Here is a 10,558-nt window from a genome sequence, read left to right on the forward strand (position 1 = left end):
ATCAAGGTAATCACTATGTGTTATAATTTGGCTCTTCAGAGAATGTTTCTGTACATGAAATCAAAGTTAACTCAGGAAGGATTAAGTTAACGAAAGAAAACTATGAAGACCACATAGAAAACAGGAAATATTATATGTGGAATAAAAAAGGATTAAAGAGTAGGATCACACAGTAACTGCCAACTATGTTAAATATATCTGCAAGTGGACATAGTTCAGAACAAAAATATATAAATTGTCATGCTACAGTTTGGGGACTTGTTTAATGTTGCTGTTAAGCTTAATATAGAATAATAAATTTAAATATAATCCCATTTATACCCGTATGTAAAGTCATGTATGTATGGACACAAGCATTAAGAACAAGAGTTACTGTTAGATGAGATTCTCATTTTTTTTTAAGACTTTATTTTTAGAGAGAGGTGAAGGGAGGAAGAAAGGGAGGGAGGAAAACATCGATATTAGAAATATCAATCAGTTGCCTCTTGTACGCATCCCCAAAGTGGGACCAAACCTGCAACCCAGGCATGTGCCTTGACAGGTAATCGAACCAGCAGCATTTCACTTTGTTGAGATGATGCCCAACTGAGCCACACTGGTCAGGGCAGAGTCTCATTATTTTCATAAATAATTCAAAGTAAATGAAAAAAAGTTTTTTAAAACACCAAGCAGGGAGACCCAATTTAATATTTGCCAAATCACATGACAGTTGTAAGGCACAATTATTTGCTGGTCAAGAACCAATTTTTTTTTTCCAAATTATTAAAAAGTTTATTAAGAAAGTTACAAAGGTAGTTGAAGTGAGCCAATTGGCTACATAGGCTCAGGAAATAAGTTACAGAAGCAAAGGGGCCCTTGGAACTTAGGAGAGGGAAAAGCAAAGGTAACCCTCCTCGGGGAGAAGAAGGGGAAGGGAAAAGTACAGGCTTGCTCCCAAGAGGGAGAGAATAAAGAACCATTTTTAAAATCTGTTCCTATGATAGACTATAGTATAAGCTAAAGCAGGGTTTTTTAATATTAGCACTACTGACATTTTGAGGTGGGTAATTCTTTGTTGGGAAAGGGCGCCTGTCCTGGGCATTGAAGGATGTTCACTCCAGAAAGAATCCCTGAGCTACAAACATCTCTTCTCCCCACGACAGTCACTAAACAAATATTTCAATGACTAACACACACCATGCAAAACCCTGATAACTGAAACTGAGCGAAGGGGTAAGTAGGGGTTCTTTATATAACCCACCCTGTTCTCATGTGTATTTGGAAAATATCCTTAATAAAGGGCTTTAATACAAGCAATTAATAAGTACCAGGCCCAGGCTGTTTTGAGGTTAGGGCAGAAAACAAGGCCAATCCAACCCAGTGTTCACAGAGCTCAGTCTGCTTCCTACACAGAAGCATCACTTTCCATGCCCTGAAGTCTTGAAAGTGGAGGGGGATGGTGGCTATCTGCCCTTTGGAAACAGGATACTAGCCAGCCATTGACGAGAGAATATTTGCTGAGGCAAACAGCTTGGAGTTCTCACTGTTCCCCATCTATTGGTTGGGGATCCCTATTCCCACATAAGATTAGAGAGACCTGGGATGAAAAGTAGGTATACTCAGCCCTGGCCAGGTACCTCAGTTGGTTAGAGCATTGTCCTGATATGCCAGGGTTGTGGGTTCTGTGGTTCAATCCCCAATCAGGACACATATAAGAATCAACCAATTAATGCACAAATAAGTGGAACAACAAATTGATGTTTCTCTTTTTCTCTCTCTCTCCCCCTTCCTCTCTCTCTAAAATCAATTTTAAAAAAAAGAAAAAAGAAAGAAACTATTTTCTTGTTGTAAAACTAACTGCCATTGTTAAGGGAATCCAATTTCAGCAAGTTACCAGAAAAGAGATCATATATGGGTCCAGAATATATTACAGCCTGTTGCTTGCTACTACACACTATAAGGGGAGACCCAAAAAAACCCAGAATTATCCTCTAGAAGGCGGGCCTCTTGGTACTACAGGCTTCCCCAACTAGGTGAGTATTCTAGGAACCCAGCTGGATCAGTGTACTAGATGGCGTTGTTGTGACAGGCTGCATCAACTTCAGTGAATTTTTTTTTTTTGAAGACTCAATGCATTTGCCCATTTCATGATGGGTGATTTCCGAGCACACCTGCCCACACCGCACTGAGTGTTCAGCAGCTTTTGAATAAAAGTGGCATGATCCCCATGCTCCACTCTCCCTATTCACCCAATCTTGCCCCAGCAACATTTTTGTTTCCCCTGATGAAAAGTCCTCAAAGTGAAACATTTTGCTGATGTGGAAGAGGTGAAACAAAAAACAGCAAAAGCGCTAAAAGGCATCAAAATCAAGGAGTTCAAAAACTTTTGAGACATGGAAAAAATGTTTTGATAGGTGAATTGCATCAAGTGGAGAGTACTTTGAAGGTGACGGAAGTTTAAACATGTAAGAATAAATACAGGCCCTGCCTGCTGTGGCGCAGTGGATTGAGCATCAGCCTACGAACCAAGTGTCGCTGGTTCAATTCCCAGTCAGGGCACATGACTAGGTTGCACATCAGGTCCCCAGTTGGGGCGCGAGTGAGAGGAAACCACACAGTGATGTTTCTCTCCTTCTCTTTCTCCTTTCTCCTCTCTCTAAAAATTAATAAACAAATAAATTATTATTTTTTAAAGAATACAAAATTTTTTATAAATTCCAGTTTTGTGGGGGTCTCCCCTCGTATATTAATTGAAACAGCTTGTAATAGACTAACCTCTTCCTAAGCAACTCTACCTTATGCATCAAACTCTAATAAGATAATCTATAAGAAACAAATACGGATACAAATATTCTGACTATTCATTAGCTTACCTTTTACCCTTAATTTTGGTTTCTCGTACTTCCAGATTGTTCTCTTCCTCATCTTCTCCCTTCACCTATAAAAGGTCAAAAAAGGTTATTCTTTTCTTATGTTTTGGCTTCTAAATTTTGAGTCAACAATTAACCAACAGCCTCAGAATATCCACATTCAAGTATTCAAATTACCATAACTTTTTAAAGATCAAATTCTAGTGTCAGTAACAATTTTTTTCATCTGAAATACAAGAACATTGTCAAAGACTTACTTCAGCACTGAAAAGCTTTATAATAAGCTCTGTAAATATATAACATTTTCCTGAATGATCAAATACACAACTATAAATAATTACACTTCCAAATACGCTTCACACTTCCAAATATAAAGGCCTGCTTCTTTCTGGATGTTTCCTTCTTCATTTACATCCAAATATACATAGGCAATAAATACAATAATTTATTATTGTAGAAGTCTCATGTATGACCAAAATCATTTTTACTTGCACAAAAGAAATTAAACAGTGGCAAAAGTCCTTGAGGAGAAGGAATCAATGGCCAGTGCTTGGCATACTCCTTTATCCTTATCCTTCACTGGAGCAGAATGTATAAACATCAAAAGGATGTTAACTCCAGCAGGCTGCAGGGTCTTTCTGGGAAAGAGCAGGCACCTCAAATTATGAGACTGTATAACATACTATAAGGACAAAACTTAAACACACACAACAGATCTTTTTGCCAACTCAACCTTCATCAAAAGAAAAAAATACTACATTAAGACAACCTTTTAGCATTGAAGCACTGATTCCCAATAGGGTACAAAAAGCAATAATGAGGAAGCTATTCTTAATATTTCAAAAAGCCTAAAAAGAGAGACTTCCGGCAAGGATGGAGGCGTAGATGGACACGCTGTGTCTCCCTCCACAACTAAGAAGGAATACAATTACTTCAAAACTAGAAACAACCAGAAGTTCCAGAAAGTCAGGCTGCATGGAGGTCCAGCAGACAAAGATATGGAGAAGAGATACTCATCCAGACAGGTGGGAGGGGCGCGGCCGGGGCAGAGGGGACATGGTGTGGTGGCGGCAGCAGCAGTGGCAGCAGCGGTGGCAACAGCAGGCCGGTGGAAAGTGCAGTCACACGTTTTGGAGGGTCAAGGGAGATACCTGGGGAGCATTCCCAGCTCACCGGACCTCGCAGCTCACGGTCCAAGCACCAGAGAAGATCGGGCCTCATTGCTTCTGACTGAGCAGACCAGTGGGGTTTGGAGTGGAGGAGGAAGCTGCTGGTCTCAGCACAGTCTGCTTGTTTAAAGAGCCCCCACAGTCCTAGAGCATCCACAGACCCACCCACTCTGGGAATGACGGCCAGGGCAGCAGCTGGAGGGTGCCAGTCTGGTGCGGAGGTGGGAGGTGCCTGGAAGCGGGGCAGGTGCTGGGCAGGGGACATTGTTCCCCTCTCGGATCCCTCCCCCACATACAGCACCACAACATGGCGAAACAAGTAGCCCTGTACTGACGAATCGGTAAGGCTCCGCCCCTTACAATGTAACAGGAGCGACAACTCTAACTGGGACGCAGAGGCAAACAAACACAGGAGCCTGTCAGAATGAGGAGACACAGAAGTATGGCCCAAAAGGGGGAACTGATCAAGGTTTCAGTGGGAGAACTAAGCAACGAAGAGATAGCCAACTTAACAGATGAGATAGACAACCTAACAGATGTAGAATTTAAAACACTGGTGATAAAGATGCTCACAGGCTTGACAGACGGATATGCGTGAGTATGGCAGACACATAAAGGAAGGAGTGAAGGCTATGCTAAGTGAAATGAAGGAAAATTCACAGAAAACCAATGGTGAAGGGAAGAAAACCAGGGTTCAAATCAATGATTTGGAACATAAGGAAGAAAAAAACAACCAGTGCAGAATGAGGAAGCAAGAATTGAAAAAAATGAGAAAAACTTCCCAAATTTTGCGAAGGAGATGGACATACAGGTCCAGAAAGCATGGAGGGTCCCGGGAGAGCTGAACCCAGAGGGGACCACACCAGGACACATTATGACTGAGATGGCAAAGGTGAAAGATAGAGAGAGAGCCCTGGGGGCAGCAAGAGAGAGGCGGAGAGTTGCCTACAGCGGGGTGCCTATAGGACTATCAGCTGATTTCTCAGAGGACACTTTGCAGGCAGGAAGGGACTGGCAAGCAGTATTCAATGTGATGAAAGGCAACCTACAACCAAGATTATTCTATTTAGCAAAGCTATCATCTGGAATCAAAGGGCAGATGAAGTGCTTCCCAAACAAGGTAAAGCTAAAGGAGTACATCATCACCAAGCCATTATTAGATGAAATGTCGAAGGGACTTAAGAAAAAGAAGATCAATACTATGAACACTAAAATGACAACAAACACACAACTATCAACAACTGAATCTAAAAAATAAAAACAAAATCCAACTAAGCAAACCACAGTAGGAACAGAATCATAGGTATGGGGATCATTTGGAGGGTTATCAGCTGGGAGGCAGGAGGGGGAGAAATAGGGATATGGTGCAGGGATTAAGAAGCAATTGGTTGGTACAAAATAGGGGGAAGTTAAGAATAATATAGAAAAGGATGAATTCAAAGAACTTATATGCACGACCCATGGACATGAACTAAGCGGGGTTGGACTGTTGGAAGGAAGGGAGTACCGGGCAGAGGGGAGCAAAGGGGGAAAAACACTGGAACTACTGTAACAACATAATAAAATATACTTTAAAAAAAATGGCCCAAAAGTAATTATACACTCATCTTCCATTATGCTGTGCAAGCTAATAAAAATAACAAATTTCATTACTTTAGAATCTATCACAGTGGGAACAGTCTAGTGGCTCAGCTGGTTGGAGCATCGTCCCATGCACCAAAAGATTGCGGGTTCAATCCCAGGTCAGGGAACATACCTAGGTTGCAGTTAGATCCCTGTCGGGGTGCATGTGGGAGGCAACCAATCAATGATCCTCTCACATTGATGTTTCCCTTCCTCTCTCTCTAAAATCAATAAATATATCCTCAGATAAGGATTTTTTTTTTAAGAGAAAGAAAGCTTAGAGACAAAATATTTTAAATACAGCATCCACATGAGAGGAAAAATATAAGATGGGTCCTTGTTAGTAAGATGAGAAATCAAACAAACCATAAAAGGCATTTTTAGGAAAACTGGGTTGTGCTGTTTATTAGATAAGATTATGTATTACTACTCATTTTGGGGGCAGGTATGTTAATGATACAGTGGTTGTTATGGACTAAATGTTTGTGTCCTCTTCCCAGTTCATATGTTGAAATTTTAACCAATGTGATAGCACTAGGAGGTGCAGCCTTTGGGGAGGTGATAGATCTTTAGAGTGGAGCCCTCATGAATGGGACTAGCCCCTTTTATAAGAGACCCAAGACACTGGCTGGGTGGCTCTAGCCCCCCCTACAAAAGAGACCCCAGGCCCTGGCTGGATGGCTCGGTTAGTTAGAGCATTGTCCACTTCACCAAAAACTTGACCCCTGGTCAAGGCATGTACAGCATCCCTATCGGTATTTCTCTCTCCCTCTCTCTCTAAAATCAATTAAAATACCCTTGGGTGAGAATTTAAAACAAAACAAACAAACAAACAAAAAACAGACCCCAGAGAGCTTTCTTGCCCTCTCTACCATATAAGGAGAAAACTGCCACCAGCAACGCAAAAGATGGCTCTCACCAGACCCTGCCCATGCTAGCACCCTGATCTGCCTTCTATCCCCAAGAACTGTGAGAAATAAACTGACAGCTCTCTCTATGAAGCACACGTGTGCCTTTCACCTTTTGCCTTATGCCTTCCTCTTTCTCTCCCAGAACAGAGTACTTCAAACCTCTCCTCCCTTTCCTCTCTCAAATCACTTTATCTTCCTCTCCCTTTCCCTCTCTCCTACCCCCTCTTTTGCTGTAACTTGTTCCATCAGTCCATTTCTTCTATGACTCACTTCTGCCTCTGAGACTTTCTAAATAAACTTTCTCTTAGAATTCGAGTCTTGGCTCTGAATTCTTCCCTTAGCCAGGACTCAATAACTGAGCTTGCTAAACCAAGGTCTAACACCTGGTGCCATTTTCTGCCGCTAACAAAAGGATAACCAAAAAACATAAGTTGAATTTCTAAACAAAAGCCAAGGCTCTCAGATGGTGATATAAGTCCACAAATAAATGGTGCAAAAGAAGTCAACTACCTCTTTGAAATGAGAACATAAGGTCAGCTGTTTATTTTTTCTGCCTAAAGGTGTCTTTAGACAGAAGTAAATGTTCTTTAAGTTCCAGTGCTAAGGGTTCCTGCTAATTTTCAGAACATTGGAAAATAAAAAATTCAACCCAAATCCAAGGAACAATGGACCAATGCCTTGAGATGTAAAGTGTTTCAGGGCATCCACTGATGAATCATACTTAAGATAGTAATAAATAACTGCTACTCTAAGGAATATTGGAGGATACCAATCTGGTCTCAATTCAAGAAGCTTCAAAAACATGTTATTGGTTCCAGAAGGTGTCAACAGGCCATGAAAATAAGCAGTGTCTCCCTTTCGTAGCCACCAGCTTTTTAAATATTAAAAGCCTTAAGTGTTTTTCCCAACCATAGTATTTGCTTTTCAGATGAATATAATTTTGGAAGTAAAAAACTAGAAAAAAAAAAGAAATAGTATCAGTATTCAAAATGAAATCCATATATCTCAACACATTCATAGAGTTCTGTTTTTCCAGTTGATAAGATTACCAAAGACAAGCCTCAAAAATATTTTATAGGAACTTCTTTTTACCCCACTTGCAATTATTAAAGGAACATTTATTGTATTTTTTCCTGCTCTAGAAGTTATTTATGTTCACTTTAATTTGGAAAATACTGTACAATCCAATGAAACAAATAATATAATCTATAATTACATCACTTACTACCACTGTTAATATCTGTAATATTTCCTTCTAGTGTATTTTTTTTACATACACACACACACACACACACACATATATTAATCAGCATATTGTGTTTCGCCAGTTTGGAGGCTCATAATCCTTTTAACATATTACCCAGCCACCAGAGCTGGAGACTTACACACCACTACTTACATTAAGTATGTCATCAAATACTACAGATTCTATTGCCTTTCAGTCTATTATACCTCATATTTTTCCTTCTCTAGTCACAATGTTAATGCTTTAATCTATATCATCTCTCATCTGGTACTAGACCTAATTTGTATCTCTGCTCTTTGTTTCATATTTCATCTTCCACAAAACAAAAGTAAATAAATGAATAAATAAATAGAAATTTTTTTATTTATAAACCAAAAATAAAAGAAGGAGGAGGAGGAACCACTGGCTCCTTATCAATAATTACCATAGTCCCTTCTACCAGTTCCTAAAATTCTATATGTAGGGTTGAAAGTAATCCACTAAAAAAATTTCTTTTGGGGGAATGAAACGAACCGGAGGATGCTGAATTTGGCTTTAAAAGCTCTCCAGGCACCTCTAAACTCTGTTTGAGTTGGGGTTGAAATCCAAATTCAGAAGCTTGCAATCTGAGTCTTCAACTAGAATACATTCCTTTTTTTCTCCATAGTGTGGCTATGAAAAAACACTTTTTTTGTTTTTATTCTCTTAAGGTTATTTGGTTATTTATTTATTTATTTATTTTTAGAGAGGGGAAGGGAAGGAGAAAGAGAGGGAGAGAAACATTGATCAATCAGTTACCTCTCGCATGCCCAAAACCCAGGCATGTGTCCTGACTGGGAATTGAACTGTCAACCTTTCGGTTTGCAGGCCGGCACTCAATCCACTGAGTCACACCAGCCAGGGCTGAAAAAATTTCTAGCAACCTCAGCAAAGACTTCAGGTCAATTGTTGGAAAATACACACCCTCTATCTTAAGTGTATCATCCAGTTATGTTTCCCATCGGGATAGGGGTGGTATAAAGGAGGACACATATCCATTTAACTGTTCTGTCTCTTGGACTACAAAATTAACAAATAATTTTGAACCTATCTGGTGATGCAAAAGCAGCTCTTATACCCCAACACAACCCTATCTCACGGCTATCTAGGCCAAAAGAAGCAATGTGGGTAGTAAAGAACACATAAAAAGTTTGAACTTAACCTAGCATAAGTCCTGAGTCACTCAACTCTAAAACCTCACATATGACATTAATCAACTTAGCCTCCCAGACTACAGACTCCTCATCTGCAGCAAAAACCTACACCTCAAAGGGTTATGAGGGTTAAATGAGAATGAACTTAAAATACCTACCATAATACCTAACAACAAGTAGATTCTCAGTAAGAAATCAATATAGTAACCCAGCTTGTAAGCACTCTCTAGCATGATGGCAGGATTAGTTACCTTCTGATTTGGTCTTCTTATACTGTGGCAACCTCAGTATATCAAGACTAGCTTTTATAAAAGAATGGGGTTTAATATTCAAAACATTCAAAGGTGGCAGTAGCACAAATTTAAATGAAGTGTTAATCCATCTTTCCACAAACCGTTGAGAACTGAGCAAATGCTCATGATGGACAAGATGTAAATAGGAGTCACTTCAGAACTATATTCTCTATAAACTCTGCTTTATGGCTCCAGATTCAGTCAGAAAGGTGTGCTTAGAAGAAATATGATACTGTAATGACTATTCTCTTAATTGGGTAATCCATCTCTAAATGGATGCTGTCTAATGTGTGTTATATGAACAACGTTTTCAAATGATTACAAACTTTTAAAAAAACAAAGCTCTGTAATTGTATGTTCCCTCTACTCCCAAAGCCAACATTTTCTTTCCGTGAGTTGTAAAAGTGTTCAGTGAAATACCTGGAAGTACACAAACTTATGAGCTGAAATGTGAATGAGAACCGGAAGGGAGAAGGCAGAGAAATGGACTTTACCTTTCTGTACAGTTTAAAACAGGCTTACATGACTTGTATGAGTTTTAAAACTAAATTAAGGATGAAAAATTTTAAAGCGTTCATTAGTAACCTTAAGAAACGGGCTATATTAACAACGGTTTCAAAATATTACAAACTTAAACACGGAACCTACCACTACGACACCTACAAAGGCCCAGATACTTAAAGAAATTAAATTTTAACTCACTTATTCATCCTCCAGTCGGGCTAAAGAAAATGAAAGTTTGGGGCACATTGGCAGCCCAGTAAGTCCTTCGCTGCGACTGTTATACTCGTTCTACAGAGGCGACCGGGGTCGCTCGGCCCAAGATCACCAACCGCTCCAAGCAGGCGCGGCCGGCGGCCGGCACACGCACGCTGACGTGTCCGGAGCGCAGAGGCCGAGGGGCCGAGGGCTGGCGGGCTGACGCCCTGCCGCCCCGGGCCCCTCGCCTCCTCGGCCACAGAACAGGCGCCAGGAGCGCCGGAAGCCCACCCCACTCACCTGCACGCCAAGGTGTGCCAGCCGGGCCTCGAGCTCTGGCTCCAAGGCCACGAGGAAGGAGGAGGCGCGCGACGTGGAGCTGCCGCCGGGGTGCGCCAGGACTACCTCGACCGTCACCTTGGCCAGGTGGCTGCTCAGGTCCACCGTGCGCTTCACGTCCTCGTTGACCAACGGTGGTGCATCGGGAGAGGCGACGCTAGGCGCCGGGGCCCAGGCCGCGAGCCACAGGAGCAGAAACAGCCAGGAGGCAAAGACCTCCATGATCGGGACCCAACTGAGCCACTAGTCGAGGTCCG

General features: G+C 41.2%; 1 protein-coding gene across 1 annotated transcript in view; it reads right to left on the reverse strand.

Moving 5' to 3' along the window:
• RPN1 (ribophorin I) overlaps positions 1-10,558 on the reverse strand; it is a 55,534-nt gene extending 44,976 nt beyond the window's left edge. The window contains exons 1-2 of the mRNA XM_090285923.1: positions 10,263-10,558; positions 2,853-2,917 (exon numbers count right to left, since the gene is read on the reverse strand). Coding sequence (XP_090142049.1) covers positions 2,853-2,917; positions 10,263-10,523 — 326 coding nt within the window. The 5' untranslated portion in view covers positions 10,524-10,558. The remainder of the gene's footprint in view (positions 1-2,852; positions 2,918-10,262) is intronic.

Source organism: Furipterus horrens, unplaced genomic scaffold, assembly GCF_987537825.1.
Source record: "Furipterus horrens unplaced genomic scaffold, mFurHor1.1.pri manual_scaffold_8, whole genome shotgun sequence".
Taxonomy (NCBI): domain Eukaryota; kingdom Metazoa; phylum Chordata; class Mammalia; order Chiroptera; family Furipteridae; genus Furipterus; species Furipterus horrens.